General features: G+C 71.5%; 1 protein-coding gene across 8 annotated transcripts in view; it reads right to left on the bottom strand.

Annotated features, from left to right (window-relative positions):
- Nucleotides 1-11,518: 11,518 nt before the first annotated feature.
- KCNQ2 (potassium voltage-gated channel subfamily Q member 2) overlaps nt 11,519-18,278 on the bottom strand; it is a 37,814-nt gene continuing 31,054 nt past the window's right edge. For 5 of the 8 annotated variants that reach the window (XM_036010025.1, XM_036010026.1, XM_028524083.2 and 2 more), the window contains 4 exons: nt 18,053-18,161; nt 17,538-17,669; nt 12,850-12,973; nt 11,519-12,310 (listed from right to left, as the gene is read on the bottom strand). In XM_036010025.1, coding sequence (XP_035865918.1) covers nt 11,579-12,310; nt 12,850-12,973; nt 17,538-17,669; nt 18,053-18,161 — 1,097 coding nt within the window. In that variant the 3' untranslated portion in view covers nt 11,519-11,578. Of the gene's footprint in view, nt 12,311-12,849; nt 12,974-15,504; nt 15,613-17,537; nt 17,670-18,052; nt 18,162-18,278 lie in introns of all 8 variants that reach the window. The other 3 variants (XM_028524085.2, XM_036010024.1, XM_036010027.1) reach the window with 2 other exon arrangements.

Consider the following 18,278-nt stretch of genomic DNA (forward strand, 5'->3'; position numbering starts at 1 on the left):
CACCTGGCGGCCAGCCCTCTGCTCTCTCCAGGGCAGGTCCTGGGGCCCGCTGTTGGGGGGCCTGGGGCAGGCCCACCGCTCAGGTGTGTCCAGGCTCGCAGGCCAGGCCAGGGTGGTGGGCCCTGCCACTGGCCCCAGGGGCTGCAGCGGAGGGTCCCGGGGGTGTAGGCCCAGGTCTGCAGCCCAGGACCCCCACGCCGGGCTCCGTCCTGGGCAGCCTGGCCCAGGACCCAAACACGCCCGCCTGCCTCTGGAGCCAGCAGCCAGCGAGGCGTCGGGGGAGGGGGAGGGGGAGGGCCCCCTCCTCGTGAACAGTGACGTCCCCAGGGCCGGCCCCGGCACAAAGAGCCCTTTGTCCCCGCCAGCTGGTGTCCCCCATGGCCACCAGCTGGTGACCCCCAGCCGGAGCCCCGCAGACGCCCTGGAGGGCCCCTTGGGAGAGGGGCTGGGAGGGGGCGGGCAGGAGGGGCTGAGTCACTGCCAGGGAGGAAGAGGCTCAGCAGCCGGGGGCAGGCCTGGGGGGGCAGGCCTGGGGGGGCAGGGCGCCTGCGTGACCCCCAGCGACACCAGAGCCTCTAGCAAGGCCTTGTCCCTCTCCTTCGCCTCCGGCCCCCCCGCCCTGTCTCGGCCCCCACACCTGCCACCAGGTGGAGAGGAGGCCATCTGCTCTCCTCCTGCCGCTGCGCCTTCTGTCCCCGGTTCACGGGCACAGTGACGTCCAGCCGGGCCCTCCGGCTCTCAGCCTCCGTCCCTTCCTGGGAGGGGGCGCTGGACATTCGGCCTCAAGGGACAGGGAGCGGGGTGGGGGGGCCGGGACGGGGCGAGGAGGTCCGTACTGAGGAGCTCATTGCTTGGGGCCCCGCTGGCCTCGTCCCTGGGACCCAGCCCGTCGCCAGCGCGGTGACGCCCCCTGCTCTCAGGCTTCCCCGGCCGCCCCCACCGTGGGGGAGGGGCGGCTCGGCCGCCCTCTCCGCCGCCCAGAGGGTCCTAGCGCTCGCCACGGCAGATGGGCCAGTGTGACCTTTCTGTCCCACCCCCGAGGACAACGCTGAGGTCGTCCGGCAAGGACGGGGCAGGCGTCCACCCCCGCTCGGCCGCTCTGGAGGCCCCATGGTCCCTGCCCCTCGGATGCCCGGCCCCCTGTCGCCCCCCCCCACCCCGCTCACCCCCCCTTCCAGCCCGGCCGCCTGTCGGCAAAGGCACGTCTGTGAGCGGCTCCTCCGGCTCCCGAGCCAGCGCCGCCCGCGCCAGCCAGCGTGCCCAGCGCCGGGGCAGCCAGCGGCGGCTCATGCATATTCAGGCGTCTTCCTGATTGTTGCCGATTAAAAGCCACTACACTTCCGCTGCCACTTCCCGCTTCCCGCAGCAGGCTCCGGTCCCCGGCCTCTCAGCCCCCCTCCCCTGTCCTCCTCTCCTGCCCTTTCCCCCCAGCGACAGGGCAGGTGGGCCTGAACGTCCCCCTCTGTCCCAGGCGGTCAGCACCCGCCTGGCGGTCTGGGTGCCGGGGGCCCGCCGGGTGCGCTGCCTTCTCATGAGCCCCTGGCCCCTGTTTTCGGCGGGGGGTGGGGGGGGGCCCGGGCCCCGGTCCCCCCTGCTGCTCAAAGACGATCGCTGTGACGTCGCTGGCGGGGCTCGAACACGCTCTCTCGGCACTGGAACCGCAGCCAGGGCTGTGGCACGTGTCCCTCCTCTGGCTCAGCGCCGCCAGGGACAGCGCTGCCAGCAGGGAGGGCCGGGATGGGCTGCAGCTCGTCGGGTGGGGGCCGGCCCCGAGCTCAGAGTGGACACCGCTGGGGGTCTCCTGACCGCACCGGTGCCGCTGGCCCGCATATGGGGCTGTCCCTGCACCCCCCCACCCCACGGGGCCTGGGGTCTGGCTGTCCCTGGGGTTGGGGCCCGGGACACACACACAGGAGGGCGGGGGCTGGGCAGCCCGGCCCCGTGGCCACCCGGAGGTGCCTGGCCGTTTTGCCACAGAAGCACTCCCGGGTGTGGGGACAAGCCAGGCCCACACGGCCAGCGGCTCTGAGCGGAGGCGGAGGTGTGACCCTGGGGCACTGGGACGGCACTGGGCCCAGCTGGCAGCCTGGGGCACCCACTCTGGCACCACGCCGGCGGCTGCCGGGAGCCGCACGTGGGCGAGTGGGGAGGGGGAGGGGAGGAAGGGGGTTACCGGCTGGAGCACCAGGCTCTGTGCACGCCTGCGCCAGGGAGCGGACAGAGGGATGGACAGTCGGAGGGACGGACGTGCTGAGTCCTGGGCTGGTTCGGCCCGAGTGGACCTGCCCGGCCCCGCTGCAGCCGCCCAGGGGGACCCGTGCCCCGCCCCCACCCGCGCCCCCACCCCGCCAGCCGCTCCACTCAGACCCGCATTCATCTCGCAACGCCTCCTCGCCTGAGACCCTCCGGGACCCATCCCCCAGCCCGCAGCCCGCGCGCGTTTCCATAGCAACCGGCCTGCGCCTCCCCCGTCCCCTCTCCTCGGACCTCGGGCTTTGAAGGCTCGGCGGTGACCTGGATGGCTGACGCGAAGGGGGCACGACGCTGGCCCAGCACCTGGGGGCCAGTGGGCGAGCCGGGCCCTGCGTCCCCGGCCTCATCCCCCCCGGAGCCCATCTCGGGGACGGGGAACTGAGGCCCGGAGAGAACCTTCCCTTGGCACGGAACACGGGGCCCGCCAAGAGGGGGGGAGAGTGTGGCCGAGGCCCTCCCCCCGGAGCCCCTGCGTCCGCCAGGCCCCGGGCAGGCGGCCCCGGGCCTGCCCTCCTGCTGCCCCGTCCGAGCCAGTCCACCTGCCTGGGCCCTTTCAAGCCAGAGACCTGCGGTCAGAGGCAGCCCCCGTCCCCGGCCACGGCTGCCCAGGTACAGCCGGCGCCCTCCCCCACAGCCACCCCGGCGGCGGGTGACGGGCAGGACCTCCGGCTGCGGTTGGCGTCCGCCCGCCCGCCGACACGCCTGCGGGTTCCTCACGGTCAGGTCGTCACCGCCGGCCGGGCTTGGGCAAGCAGGGGCCCCCGTGGGCCCAGCCTTTCTGCTGGGCTCGTAAGACACTCACGCGGTCACTCCTAGCCCCCGGAGAACGGGGCTCGCCCTGGTGGCCCGCGCAGCCGCAGCCCTCAGCCCGGGAGGCCGCGCCACAGGCCCCGGGGACTGGGCCTCGGGAGCAGGCGGCCGGGCTGCCGGGTCTTTCGTTGCCCCACTTCCTGCGCGGGGAAGTGATCAGAGATTCGCTCAGTGTTCTAAAGCACAAAGCGAATGCACCATGGCCATGACCGTTTCTGTAGTCGTAGGCGGACAGCTGGAATTGGAGAGCCCCTCTCACTGTCCCCCCGCCCTGTCCCCTCCTGTCCCTCCGTCTGCCGGGACGTGCAGGGACTGAGGCTCCCGGCAAGTGACCTCAGGGTGAGGTCACCCCCGACTTCAGGGGCAGGGAAGGGGCGACTCAGGTGTGAGCACACTGAACCCCCCCCACCCCCGTGTGGCTCTGAGCACCTTCACGGACTGAGCTCCCACTGGCATATTCTCCGACTTAGGGGCCGGGAGGTCGAGTCTGGGGCCCCCCCTCCCCCTCGCCACGCCCACCTCCACCTCTCTTATGGCTGCCCCGTGTGGGAGCCCCCCCCCGGGAAGACCAAGCGCACCCCAGAACACACAGGTGCCGCACCCCAGGAGGCTCTGGGGCAGCGGGGCTGTCTCCAGGCCACTCACTGGCTGGGGAGCCAGGCCCAGCCTCCCTCCCCGCCCAGGGTGACACTCTGCCCGGGGTTTGTCATCCACTTGCCACCAGGCCAGCACCCTCGGTCCCCACCCACCACGAGCCGGGGAGGGGCCACCCCCCAGGACGGGTCTCCCCCCAGCAAGTCTGCCCGGGGCCCTGCCTCCCACTTCAGGCTGCATCTGTCTACACACGGGCCGGCGGGCGCCCGTCTGTGCTAGTGGTAGCTGGTGAGCCGCCAACCCCCAGGGCGGCGCTCGCAGGCACGCCCCGTGTCCGCGCTGGGGTGGGCAGGGAAGGGGACCCAGCCCCTGACCCCTGGGAGTGACGGGACACAGGGCACTGGGGTCAGGGCTCTCCAGGGACCTCGAGCCCAGGACGAGGGCCCCGGGGGGGGGGGGGAACGTCGTACTTGGAGGAAGCCGGTCAGGGGGAGGCCCTGGGCCGGCTGGGCCATCATGTCCTGAGGTGAAGGGCCCCAGCGCCCCCACCCCCGCCCAGGCTGGCCAGGCCTCGGGAGAACCTGGCGCCCACACTGGCAGAGCAAGGAAGTCAACAGAGGCTGATTCTGTGCAAATGCCAAACCCCTGCCCCCCGGGACGCAAACCCGGCGGCTCTGAAGGTCAGGGCTGGAGCCGGCTGCTGCTCTAGCCCGGCTGGCGGAGGATGCAGCTGAGCCGAGTCTCCGGCTCCTGGGCCGAGGCTGCGGGAGGAGGAGGCAGCTGGAGAGGGGCCCCTGACTGCCCGGAAGCCGATGCACACGGGGAGGCCGTTCCAGGGCTCTGGTCTGGGTGGGAGGCTCCCGGGGAGGGGGAGGCCCGAGCCCCGTCCAGACCCAGAGACCTGAGTCGCTGTCCTCGGCTGAAATCCGGTCACGAGCAAAGGACCAAAGGCATCAGTGGACCGCAAGCTGCCCAGGACATGGTTCGGCCGTATTACAAGAGATCTCTTATTTGGAAGGTGGGAGGGGATGGGGCCACAGGGCCGGGCCGGTGGGCTGGGGTCCTGGGCCTGGCTGTGGGCTCCACGCAGAGGGGTCAGCAGGACTGGGCCGCCAACATGCAGCCAGGGAAGGTGTGGCCTGGGTCACCTATGGGCAGGTGGGCAGGCCAGCGCCAACCAAGCTGAGTGGCCACCTGTCATGGGGATCAGGACCAACCGTGTGCAGAGTCAGACTGGAGTGAGGTGGCCTCTGAGGGAGAGGTGACAGACTGCGGCCAAGGCAGCCCAGAGCTGGCCCCACAGCCCCCTCTGTCCCCTGTCCAGCAGGTCCTGAGGGGTTCAAGGGCATGGCCCTGCCTCCTGCCGGCCTCCTGCAGTGAGGAGAACAGAGTGTGCATACAGCAGGCGCTCACAGCTGCACGTGGCCACGTGGTCCCTGGCTCCAGGTCCCTCTCTGTCCACTGGCCTACTGCAGGCCTGGACAGGTCTCGCTGGGGTCCCTGCCGGCAGGAGGGCCAGCTGGGACGACCCCCGGCTCCGAGCTGCCCACCGGCTCCCCCTGCTGGTCACCATGGCTCAAGGTCACCCTTGCAGCCACGTAGGAACTCCGGGGGACCCAGTGGGGCCCGGATCCTGGGGCCGTGCTGGCGTCCACCCCCAGCGAGTCCCCAAGGACTGTGACTGGGGCTGAGGGACAGGCCTGGGGCTCAGGGACGGGGCCCTGGCTGGAGAGAGTCGGAGAAGGGCCTGCTGGAGGGCGGCCGCCTGGCGGCAGGCGGAGCGAGGGTTTGCGGACAGACCTGTGCTGCCGTGTCCTCTCTGCCCTTCACCGGCGGCTCAGGACACGCTGAGCTGTGGCCGAGCCCTGGGGAGACCTGGCCACGCGCTTCAGGCTTCCGGAAAGTGAGACTGTAGCAACAGAGGCATTGCCCGGGGCAGCTGCGGCCTTGCAGGCAGGGGGCGGGCTGGGGCCCGGAAACAGGAGGCCAACTCCACCCTGGCACCGGCCGGCCTCCTGCTGGGGACCCCCCCCCGGGTTCGACTCCTTCCGGGGTCCCGACAGGGGTCTCGTTGGCCTGAGCCCACCCCGGACCCTGCAGGGTCCGGGTTCGAGGCCTGTCCCGAGGCCTGGGCTGCTGGCTCCAGGGCCCACCCACGCAGGCACGCTGGTCACATGCACCACACACACGCGTGCACACGGGACGTCCACGTGGGGGGGCTCACAGCAGTTTTCCGAAGGTGTCACTTCACGTGGTGGGGGGCGGCCTGAGAGTCCAGGTGGGGAGGGGCCGGGTGGGCCGGGGCTCGGGGCAGGGAGAGGGGCCGCACGGCAGGCGCTGGGTGAGTCTGTGGTGCCGGGAGCCCGGCCAGGGGCGTGTGGACCGGAAGCAGTGCCTAGTGCCTCCCGCTGCCCTGAGGTCCCCACGGGGGCCCCAAGTCCTCCCCCTCCAGCCCCTTGCCCACAGCCAGAGCCCCCTCCGTCAGGACAGGAGCCCTCCTCTGGCCCCACGGCCCTCTCCCAGCTCGGGGTCGGGAGCCAGGACTGAGGACCTCGGCCACGGGGACGGTGGTCCCGCTCTGGGCGGCCTCTCCAAGGTGGGTTCCCTGAATGAAAGGGCTCCCACCGCGGGCGGCGCTCTTCTGGGTGAGCACCGCCCCCTAGTGGCGTCCCGGGCACAGCGGCACTCGGCTGGGAGGCGAAGACAGGCCGGCATCCATCCCTCTTCGGGGCGTCCCCAGCTCGGCCAGACCTTCCCCTGCCTCTCTGTGCCCGGCCTCGTGGCCGCGCGCCCGCTGGGGCCTGCGCCACACCCCGGAGCAGGGCCGGGTGTCTGGGCGGGAGACCCGCTGAGCTGCTGGTCCTGCTCAGTCCACTGCTGAAGGCCAGGGGGCTCCGGGAGGAGGGACACTCCAGAGAGCGGGCAGGACAGCTGCTCTCCACGGACCCAGTGCAGCCGCCCGCCGGGCCCTCGCCGGGAACCCTTGGTCGGGTGGGAGACTGGACGTTGTGGCTACGGCCCCCCACCCGCCTTGCCTCGCCTGCAGGGGCCCCAGCAGGAGCAGGGGGGGTCCATGAGGTGGAATGGCAGGTGAGGTGGGGGGCAGCCCGGAGGACTAGGGCCTGGGCCATCCCCACCCACTTGGACGCTTGCCCGGAGCCTGCACCCAGGGGCCGGGCCGCCGGGTCCTCCGGCCCAGAGGCCGCTCCCGGCCGTGGCAAGAAAGCCGGAGGCCGGCGACGTGGGGGAGGAACCAGGCCACACGCAGTCCGGGTCGAATCACTGTGTTTTACTAAGTGCGCAGGGCCCCTGGGCACTGGACCCATTGGTCCCCGTGGCAGTAGAATGTTCCAGAACTTTGCACGAGCGTCCCGGCCGCCGGATTCCATGCCCAAGTCCCCCAGGACCGCGCCAGGCTGGTTCTCACCGCACATGCGTGTCCGCCCGACCGGGAGTGGAGTGCGTGGGCTGCCCGCTGGTCCTGGGCACTGCTGCTCCCCGGGCGACGGTCCTTGGACACCAGCGACACGGCGGAGGCGCGGCGTGAGGTGGCAGCACGTTCGTTCGAGGGGAAGAGGCCGGGTCGCTCCAGCGCAGGGCGCGGGCCGGGGCGCAGGGCGCACACGCAAGGCATTAGGGGGTATTCTTTGGAGCATGAGCAGAAGTGCAGACACAGCCAAGGCAACAGCGCGGGTGGGGGCTTCGGCCACCCTCAGGCCAGCGGGAGGCCGCGGGTGGGCAGGCGGGCGGGGGGCGGGGTCCAGGCGGATGTGCGGGGAGCCCCGGCCGGTCGGTGCGAGAGGAGAGGCCTGCCGGCTCTGTGCCCTCGGGCGGGGGGGCAGGCCCTGCAGACCACTGTGGAGGGGGAGAAGGAGGTGGTCCAGGGCAGTGCCTGGCGGTCACCCAGGGCTCTCAGGCGACCTCGGTCAGTCCCCTCGACGTGCATTAAGGCAACAACTTTATGAAACCGTCCGAGTCCGGGGCGTGGCCCACGGTGACAGGGGCACACCTGCCTGCCAGCCCGGGACCAGGGCCACCCCCGGGGGGGACCCTCCTGTGCCCATGTCCTCATCAGCCGGGGTCACCCTCACAAGCGTCCAAGACAAGAGACCACCCAAGCCCCCCCAACGCTACCAATGTCCGTGAAAGGCCGTGAGGAGGGGTCCCACCTGCCAAGGAGCGTCACTTTCCCACTCTCTACCCTGTTTCCTAGAGCCTCCCGCCGCCCCCCGTCCCCCCCCCCCCAGCAGAGCAGCCTCTGGGGCCAGCCCCCCCATCACAGGACCCCTGTGCGCCCCAGGGGTCACATGGCCCCAGACCGCCAGCTTCCCCAGGTCCCTTGGAGAGAGGAAAGGCATGGCCCCAGTCCCACCGCTGCCTTCCTGGGTTGTTTCTGCTTCCCGGTTGGGGGGCCCACAGGGAGCCTGGCCCTGGGGATGGCCAAGCAGGCCCCTCGGGCCCAGGAAGCAGGTGGCGCACCCCTGCCGGCCCTCCGCCCATCCTGCCCCCTGCCCAGAGTGAGGACACGCAGGCAGGCGGCCTGCAGTCCGGCTGAGAGTGGTCTGCACACTATTTACAACTTGGGCGAATACAAAATCAACACAAACACCAACCTTTCTGCAAAGGCCCCCAGTGCCCACCGCCCCCTCGGCTTTGAGAAGCATCTAGAAACACCTCAGTGCCGAGTCCTTTCCACAAAGACGGGAGCCTGAAGTCTGGGTGTCCCCTGAACGTGGGGGGAGGTGACAGAGAGGGGGGCCTTCTCTCCCACATCAACACCTCGAGTCTACGACCTTGGGGTGGGGCGGGCGGCCTGGCGGGGGAGAAGGCAGGTCCCTGGGCCGGCACTCGGACGACGCACGAAGGCCACAGGGCCGGGACGGCTCTGGGCTCGGACGTGGGGACCGCAGGGTGCGCGTGGCCCCTGCGGAGCCTGGGGTCCTGCGGCCAGGGGGGCCGAGCTGCCGTGGCCTCCGGTGGGGCGGGGCCAGACAGGCAGGCCAGAGGGAGCCCCCTGCCACCAGGCTGGCCCCTGCCCCTCCAGGTGGCCCGTCTGGGGCCTTGGCTCGTGACTCGATGTGGACAGAAGAGGCCGGTGTTGAGCCAGTACAGGGAGGGGCGGCCCCACCTTGGTGGTGACTCGGGGCCAGGCCCTGCGGCCACGGGGGCAGCACCCGGCGTCGAATCTGGACCCCCCCACACAGGGGCCAGGGCAGGTCGCCCCAGGGCGTCGCCACCCGACCACTCCAGACAGCTGCTGACCGGCCAAGGGGGACAGCGTGGGACCCTGGGGGCCGCCCCGGGCCCCCTGCCGCTCCTGCCCTGGAGCCGGGGGGCCAGACCTCCCCGCCCAGGACCCTCACAGGACCCCCGCCCTCCTGAGGCCCCTGACTCCTCGAGCCTCAGAGCCCACGGAGGGAGGTCCCAGGGCAGCCATGTGCACACGTGGGTGAGCGTGGGTGTGCATGTGTGCACGCGTGCCCATGCACGGTGCGTGCTCGTGCTCCTTTCTGTGTGTAGGAGTGTGTGCTGCAGGCGTGCAGGTGTGAGCTCAGGCATGCGTGCGTGGTGTGGGGTGTGCACTCCGGCCGACACACACGCCTGCCCTGGGAACACCGCCCGGCTGCCTGGGCTCACATGTGTGTGCCCGAGACAGCAGACGCCTCCAGAGGTGGGGGCCCCGCACCCAGGACGGGCACCCGGGGGACGTGCACCACCCAGGCCTGGGGGCCCCTGAGCAGGGACCCCGACCCCACCCCTCCCCAGACCACCCTGCAGCCCGTCTGCTGCGACCGCTGAGGCTCGCCCGGCCCGGCTCCCGCAGCTGGCCGCACCGCTTGGGGACGGGACACACAGGACAGGGGACGGGACGGAACCTCTCTGGGGGACAAGGGGCCCTCTGCCCATGCCAGCCGGATATGACGGGGACAGAGGGCGGTTGCTGGCCACCCACTGTGACCCTCCCGGGGCTGGGGTTGGGCGCAGACGAGCCTGGCTGGGGGGCCTGCCTGCTGGGCCCCCTCCCCAAGGCCCCGCCCACCTCCCCCAGAGGCGGGCAGAGAGGGGAGCGGCCACTGGTCTGCTGCCCGCCAGGTGGCCGGGCGCCTGCGCTGGAGGGACCTCCCTCATTACTGCGGGGCCTGAGGCTGGAGAGTGCTGCCCTTGAGGAGGAGTGTGCACGAGCAGACATGGCGGGGCACGGGGCCAGGGGTCCTCATCTGTCCCCTGGCTGCGCGGCAGCTTCCGGGCCTGAGTCTTTCCAGGAGGCTGCGGTGGGCCCCCCGCCCCAGGCTCTGCCCTCCAGCTGCCCGAGCCCCCTCCCGGGGTGTCCTGGCAACGATGAGGGGCAGGAGCAGGGGCTGCAGCAATGCAGCGGCCCCCTGTGGACAGCAGACGCCACCCCAAAGACCTCCGGGCACCAGCACCCCAGCACCCAGGACCCTCAGGTGCTGTTTGAAAGCCCTTCCCAGAGGGCAAGACAGCCACCCCTCCTGCTGACCACCCGGGCCCCAGCCAGTCCGGGCCCAAACAGACGGCGGGAGGAGGCAGCCCAGGCTCTCCCTGGACCCGGCGCTCAGGGCAGCTGCTCCACGGTGGCCCCGTGGGGCCCGGGCTCGCTGTCCACTGCCCCAGTGCCAGGTGCCCGCACCGCCTGTGGGGGCCACGCACCTTTGGGCCCCCAGCTCCGAGGTCCTCGGGCCAGGAAGGGGGGGCCTGCTCGCTGGGTCCCGGGCTGCGGATCAGTGTCCCTGGCTCCCAGGACACCACGAGGCCACAGCTGAGGGCCGGTCAGTGGAGAGCGGGTGGGGGTTGGTCAGCTGCAGCGGGGGCAGGAGGGGCAACGCGGAGCAGGGGTCCCCACGCCCCGGGCGATGGACGGGTGCAGGCCCGGGGCCTGTCGGGACAGGGGCCGCACAGCAGGAGGGCGGTGGCGGGGTGATGCTTCCATGGAACTGCCACCCGAGCTCCGTCCCCCGCCCCCGCCCCCGCCCCTGGTCCGTGGAGAAACGTCTTCCACGACACCCGTCCCCGGTGCCAAAAAGGTTGGGGGGCCGCGGGCCCGGAGAACAGAGCTGCCTCCACCCAGGGACCCCTGGGGGCTGTGACAGCTTTTCCCAGTCGTCACGGCCTCACCCAGACCTGGTCCTGTCGGGGCCCCGTGGGGGGCAGGTGCAGCGGGACCCCAGCAAAGGACAGAGGGGGCGTCTGCTCACCACACTGCCCGGTCTCGGGACCCTGGGACTCGAGCCCAGCCCAGGGCGGTGCCCCCCTCCGCCTAGGACCCCTTGCCCACACTCGGGTCTCTGTCGAAGTGCTGGCGTAGCCTGGGGGCTAGCAGGGCAGAGAGGACGAGGGGAGCCCACCCCCGACATCTCCTGTGACCGGGAGACCCCCTTCTGGAAGCCCAGTGGGGCAGGCTCCCCCACGGAGCTGAGACCGGGGGTCTGAGGGTCGCCACGCTCCCCTGTGGTCCCAGGGCCTCGCCCCTCCTCTCCAGGCTGGGGCCCTGGACGCAGGTGGAGGACAGGACCACGCTGACCGGTAGCTCTCTGGATGGGCTCCCCTAGGCCAGGGGACATCGTCCCAGCCGGGCACGGGGACAGGCCCGCCCCTCGCCCGGCACCGCAGCCCGGCGCCTCCACCCTGCGGCCGTGGGCCGGCCTCTGCCATCTCCCTGCCCGCTCACACCTGCCCGCTCACACCTGCCTGCTCACACCTGGCCTCCGCCGGCAGAGTGGGCACAGCTGCCCGGCCGCCCCCGCTGGAAAAGGACCCCCCGTGCGCCTTCACCACGGAGACCAGCAGCCCCGTGCGCACTGCCGAGCCCAGCACGGGCGCCGCCACAAACCCCACGGAACGGACCCCAAGGGTCCCTCCCGGAAACCTCAAGGTGGAGAGTCGGGAAGAGGCCGCCGGGGCCTCACTTCCGGGGCGCGGCCCAGCCCACGTCGCCGAAGGGGCCCTCGCCGGTGGCCGAGCGCGGCGGCGGCCCGCAGGGCGTGCAGAGGTCCGAGTCCGTGTCCGACTCGCCCTCGGCGATGTAGGGCCGGACCTTGGCGCAGGGGGCCAGGACCGCACAGCCGGGCTGCAGCGCGTCCAGGTTCTCCCTGGACTGGGAGATGCTGAAGCCGCTGAAGGAGCGCTCCAGCTCCTCGTGGTCCACGGACGGGATGGAGATGGACGTGTCGCTGTCCCGCAGCCCGCCCTCCTGCAGCCGGCCGGCCGGCGCGTCCTCGAGCCTCGGGAGCTCCGAGCCGGCCCGGTGGCCCCCGCTGTAGGCGGACAGTGAGCGCTCGTGGGCGGGCGGCGGCGGGATGCGCACCAGGGCGCCGTGGTCCCCCACGGGCGAGGCGCCGTGGCCGTGGCGGGCGTGGCCCTGCTGCTGCCACGAGGTGGAGGGCGGGCACTGGGCGGGGGGCGCGGCCGGGGGCGCCGAGAAATTCTTGTGGCCGACGGAGCTGGTGGAGCGGATGAGCTTGACGATGCAGCCGCCGCGGTCCCCGTGCTCCCGGCTGTCCTCGGGGCTGTGGTAGGGCGGCGCCGGCTCCGGCTCCTTGGCGCCGAAGTAGGCCTCGGCCTCCGAGGGCAGGATGCCCATGCGCTGCGTGTAGATGCCGACCAGGAAGTCCAGCTTCTTCTCCATGGACAGGACCTGCGGCGGCGGCGGCGGCTGAGCGGGCTGCCCCCAGCCCCCGGCCTCCGACCCCCAGCCTCCGACCCCCGCCCTGCCACCGCACGAGACCTCAGCCTCTCTGAGTGCGGGACCCCCCCCATCAGCGAGCCCGCCCTGCGGAGCCAGCGCCACGGACGGGCGGCACCGGCCTCCCCCCTCCTCAGCACCAGCAGCCGAGCCAGCGGGAGCCTTGCGTGTGGGTGCTGAGGACCCGCCCCCGGACGGGGCGGTGGGGCGAGGTCCCAGGTGTGACGGGCCACCCACAGGGCCCCAGGCACCGTGTCTCTCAATAGCTTGAGGCAAGGGGTGGGGGAACAGTGCTCCCACCCCAAGGGCCTGCGGCCACGGCAGGAGACCTGCCCACGACCAGGGAGGGCTCGGGGCTGCCAGGTGTCCAGCCGCAGCACCCTGAGCTGTGCTGCGAGGGGCCCCGCGTCCCTGAGGCTCCGGGACCCCGCCTGCAGCGTCCACCCCAGACCCCCGGGGCGAGCAGCGGGGGCCCTCCTGGCCTGTCCCACCTGCTTCTCCACCTTGCCCAGCCGGCCCATCATGCTGGGGTCCTCGGGCAGCTCCGCCTCCGCCGGGCCCTTGGTGCGGTCCTTGTCCGTCATGGCCGGGCCCCGCCCCACGATCTGGTCCACTCTGCGGGGGGGAAGGGCCCACCCCCCAGCATGAGTTCGGGTGGGCGTGGTGTCCCGCGCCCCGCTGTCCAGGCACCAAGCCGTGCCCAGAGCCAACGCAGGGACAGCAGCTGCCAGGACAGGTGGACGCCGGGCACCTGCTCTCACCTGGCTCTGGACCCTCGGGGCCTGTCCCCCGTCCACCCCATTCCAGCGGCGGCCATCAGCACCGAGGCACATGAAGGTGTCGGGGCCCCCCACACGGTGGCTCTGCGCCCCCAGCCCCTCCCCGACCCAGCCTCCCGCCTCCGTCATGTGCCCGGAGCCCTCTGCGCGGCCGGCCCGGTGGGGACGGAGCCAGCGGTCGGTCTGCAGCAGCGACAACAGAAGCGGGGGTGGGGGTGGGGGGGACGGTGAGCCGGGCACCATGCACCAGGACGGGGGCGGGGGACACAGACCGGCACGGAGACTGCTCACGCACAACCACAGGGGACAGACAGAGCCACCGCCGCCCAGAGGGTGCCTGCGTGTGGTCGCCTACCTGCACAGCGGGCCCTGCGTGTGTGCACGTGTTGTGTGTGTGCGCATGCACACACCAGTGTGCTCGCAGTGTGTACATTGCGGGGGGGGTGTGTGTTTTCATTGCCTATCATGTGCGTGTGTGTGCACTTGTGTGCAGGATGTGCACGTGTGTGCACGTGTGTGCACGTGTGTGCACTTGTGTGCAGGATGTGCATGTGTGTGCACGTGTGTGCAGGATGTGCATGTGTGTGCACGTGTGTGCACGTGTGTGCACGTGTGTGCAGGATGTGCGTGTGTGTGCACGTGTGTGCACGTGTGTGCACGTGTGCAGGATGTGCGTGTGTGTGCACGTGTGTGCGGGGTGTAGCTCGCAGCTGAGCTGAGCTGGAACCAGGCCTGAAGTCCTGAATGCCAGCGAGAGGAGGGGGAGGAGGAAGCTTCCTCCAGGGAGGGGCTTCCGAGTGACCCGCAGGGTGTCCCCCGGCCCCACGCGGAGCAGGACGGCTCAGAAGAGGCCGCAGGAGCCAAGTGTGGGGACGCCCCTCAGGGTCAGGGGCCTGGCGGTCTGCAAGCTGCGGGGTCAGCTCCTGCGAGCCCGCCGGGGGCCGCCAAGCAGGGCAGGACCCCAGGCCGAGGCCTCGCAACGCCCCCCACGTGTGGCCGGAAGCCCCCCCTGCCACGGAGCCTGCTTCTGGGGGCCGAGGGAGGGGCCTGGGCCCCGTCTGGGCTTCCTTCCTGACCCAGGGCCCCCCCTGCCCGTCTCTGTGGGGCTCGGGGCGACTCTCCTCTCCGTCACAGGAAGCAGAAGAGGGGTTCGGGCCGCGAGCCGCGGTGCAGCCCCCTCATGCTCCGCCGGGCTCCATGCTGGGGCTGGGCTCATGCACCGGGGGGCCAGGCGGGGCGGGGGCGGCCTGGGGCTCCAAGCAGGCTCAGGTGCGGGGCGGGCAGGGAGGAGGGGCTCTCGCCGTTCCCGTGCGTCCATTCGGTCCAGGCACTCCTGCTCAGCACCTGCACCCCTGCCACATGACGGGCCGCCCGCCTGGCTAGTTCCCCCCTCCGGGAGCCGGGGCCCAGGGCTCAGCCGGCTGCTGCTCCTGCCGGGGCACGTGGACAGGGTTCCCCAAGGAGCCGGTGCCACCCCTCCCCAGGGCTTCGGGCCGAGGAGTCCGGCTCCCCCGTCCCCCCACGAGCCAAGATGGTCCTTCTGACCCCTTCTCTGCGAGACTGTGCCCTCGGGCCGAGGCGGCCGGGAGGCCTGCCCATCTCCTGGCTCTCTGTCCGGAACACCCAACTCTGGCCCTGCAGCACGGCCCGGAAGGATGGCTCGGGGCTGGGGGACGTGGCGCCCAGAAAACACTGTCTGGGGGGGCCCTGCAGGAGCACCGGGCAGAGACGCCTGAAGTGCTGACCCTTGGCCTCCGGGCGCCCCGGGGCCCCTCGGCTCCCGAGCTGCTGCACCGCCGGGCGTCTGGGTCCCCAACCCAACCCCTGCCCCGAGGACTCCACCCTCCCCAGGCTGGCAGACCCACCCCAGACCTGACCTGTCTGTCACTGAAGAGGCTGCCTGGGCCGACTCACCGCCTACGTGTGCCCTCACCGCGCACTCTGCCGGTCGGTCACACCGGCCGTGGGGCCAAGGGGCTGGGAACGGGACCCGGGGCCCTGTGCTCACTGGGCACCTGCCCCCCGTATCCACGGGGGTAAATGCGACAGAAGCAACGGGACCTGCGTCGGCCCCGCGGGTGGCGGGTGCTGGGGGCCTGAGTCGGGCCTGAGGGCACCGCGGTCCAGGGCCTTGAAGGCCCTCCCAGCACCCTGGACACCCCCAGTGCTTGCGGTGCTGGCCTTGGCCTCTGCCCAGGGAGCCCCCCGGGGAGGACGTCACACCGGGTGTCCTTGGGAAGCTGCCCGGGCCCCGCCGAGGACGCCCCCCACCCCCGGCGGGACGCGTCCCATGGGCCGCCGTCATGTGGCTGGAGCGGAGGGGGCTGGCCATCGCACAGACACAGGCGGGGCGGCCGGCATCCTGACCTAGGCGAGTACTGGGGCGACTCTCCCGGAGGGGCTGAGGGTCCTTTGGTGGGGTACTTCTTGTGCCGGGGGGTTGAAGGGGGTGGGGGGCCCACAATCATGTCTATCCTGGCAAGTGAACGAGAAGAGAGACACCAGCAAACGCGTCGTGAAGTGGCCCGCGGCGGGCGGCTGGGGCTGCAGACCCGGAGGGAGCCGCCCAGCCTGAAGCAACAGAGGGACGCTTCTTACAACCACGGCCACACGACCACGCCGGGGGCGCCACGCTCGCCGGAGCCTGCCCGTGGGCAAGCGAGCCCGGGCCCTGGCGCTGCCCCGAGGCGCTGCCCACCTGCCCAGCCAGCGTGCAGGTGCGCGGGGCAGAGGGCAGCAGGCCCAGCGCCTGGGGCGCCGGCGGTGACAGCACTCGGGACAGTGGCCCTGACGGACATCCGGCCGTGCAGGGAGCACTGGGCTCTCCCCACAGCGAGGAGGGGACGGGAGCGTTCAGGGCCGAGGGGCCTGGCGAGCCCCACAGCGGCAGTGAGCCCTGCGAGGGGGCCCCAGCGGGCAGCTGCTCTTGCACACACACATGTGTGCACACCCCCCTGCTCACACGTCCTCACGTGCAGCCTGCTGCTGTACACACGTGCACACCCACACACACACCACACACAGACTCGTGTGTGCACATTTGCTTGCACGCTCACACGGGCACACTCTGTTGTGTGCATGCTCACAGGTTGCTCACGTGCACCCTTGCATGTTTGCACACACTCACACACTTGCTCTCCACACTCTCGAGTCTCCCCCTTGTGCACAGCGGTGCACACACTTGCTCACACACTTGTTCACACACAGCACAGGCCTAGGCGATGCTCTCAGGGCCCTGAGCCCAGGGACAGGCAGGGGTCCCTCTCCCGCCCCCGCCCTCGGGCAGGGTAAGGCCCACAGAGACCCCTCCCCCAAATCCGGGGGCAGGACTGGGGCAGCCCACCAAGGGGTACACCAACCTCACTCCTTCCGGGGACAGGGAGCAGGGTTGCCCCCCAGGACGGTCCCCTGACCACACAGACCTGCCCACAGCCAGGGCCTAGGCCCCCCGGGGACAGCTGTGTTGGAGGGGCCGTGTCGGGGGGGGCTCCAACAGGCAGGAGTGTGTGCCCCACTTCAGGAGGGCACGACTGCCACGTGGCCTGCTCACACACACGTGTGTGAGGCTTGTGTGTGCACTCGGAGGGTGGGTGTCTGGGAACACATGTATACTTGGCGGGTGTACATGTGGGTGGGCTTACAGGGCACATGTATGCGGTCACCAGGCTGAGAGCGTGTTTGTGTGCACGCGGGTGTGCCGGCACACACGTGCACCAGCATGGGCAGGGGTCCGTGTGTGTACTACATACACACCTTTTCCAGGTATGCTTGTGTGTGCCCCAGGCCCGTGCTTGTGTCTGTACACGTGCACATCCAGGGGGCTTCTGGGGTGAGTATGCCACATGCCAGCCTGGCACCCGTGTGCCCCGGGTCAGCCCTGGCTCGGATGTGCCCCGGGCAGGGGGAGCCCTGGCCTGGCAGAAGAGGCGTGAGATGCATGGCTGAGGCCCCCCAGCCCCCCACTCAGTGGAGTCCTCTGCTCCCGACTCCCGTGTGCAGGACACGTGGCACACAGGGCACACCAGAGACATGTGCACACACCCACGTGTGCCCACATGCCCCTGCACACACAGGCACACTTACACGTGCACACAGAGACCCACACAGTGCGCTCACACTTGTGCATCCACACAGGCGTGCAGGGCACACGCGTGCGCACACACCCCCCGCAGCGCAGGCGGGAGGGGGCAGGAGGAGAGACTCGGAGATGTGGCACACGGACACGACAGAAACCGCAGGGCTGGCCTCTGTGCCCCCAGGGCCCCGCCCCCCCCCCCCCCCCCCCCCCCGGCAGGGAGCGTGCACCCCCCCCCCCCCCCCGGCACCCGTCTCCCCAGCTCCTGGCGCGTCGGCGCTGGCCCCGCGGGACCGGCCTCCGGCCCCGGGCCTGGGGCTCTTGCCTGGACTGCAGGTTTTTGATGCGGGACAGCATGTCCAGGTGGCCGGCCGAGTACTGCTCGATCACGTCCATCACGTCGTAGGGCCGCAGGCTCTCCTTGAACTTCCGCTTGGACACCAGGAACCTCATGACACTGAGGGGGAGATGGGGGCTGTGAGTCCCCGGCAGAGGCCACAGGGCCCCCCCAGGCAGGGCCCCCAGCTGGCCCCACCTGCCTGCGGCCCTCGCAGGGGCCCCGAGAACGTGCTCTGGACAACGTGTCCCGTTCACCTGGGCCGCCCCCCCACCAAACACACCCGCCACCCCAGGCTCAGCCGCACAGCCAGACCCTCGCCCACCTGGCCGTCCACGGACAGCCCCGGGTGACGGGCAGGGACACCGGGCGCCTCGGGAGCCACAAGGAGCTGGGGCCAGAGGGGTGTCAGCCACAAGGTGTCCCCCCCGGGTCCCAGGGAGAGTGACCGCGCCCCTTCCTGGGCTCTGTGGGGGGCGGGGGGGACGTGTGGGGTCACTCACCACACGGCCCGGATGCTGACTTTGAGGCCCGGGGTCAGGTCCTCGGTCACGAACTCGCAGGTGCAGCTCTTGTTGTCGTCCACGATGTCCTCCCCGGGGAGGCTTGCTTCTGGGGGGAAGGGACACGGCCCATGAGGGGACGGAGGGGGCGCGCCCACACCCGGCGACAGCAGAGGGCCGCTGGGCGTGAAGAGGGAGGGGCCCCGAGAACACTCGTGGACAGAGC

This window comes from Phyllostomus discolor, chromosome 9 (genome assembly GCF_004126475.2).
Source record: "Phyllostomus discolor isolate MPI-MPIP mPhyDis1 chromosome 9, mPhyDis1.pri.v3, whole genome shotgun sequence".
Taxonomy (NCBI): Eukaryota; Metazoa; Chordata; class Mammalia; order Chiroptera; family Phyllostomidae; genus Phyllostomus; species Phyllostomus discolor.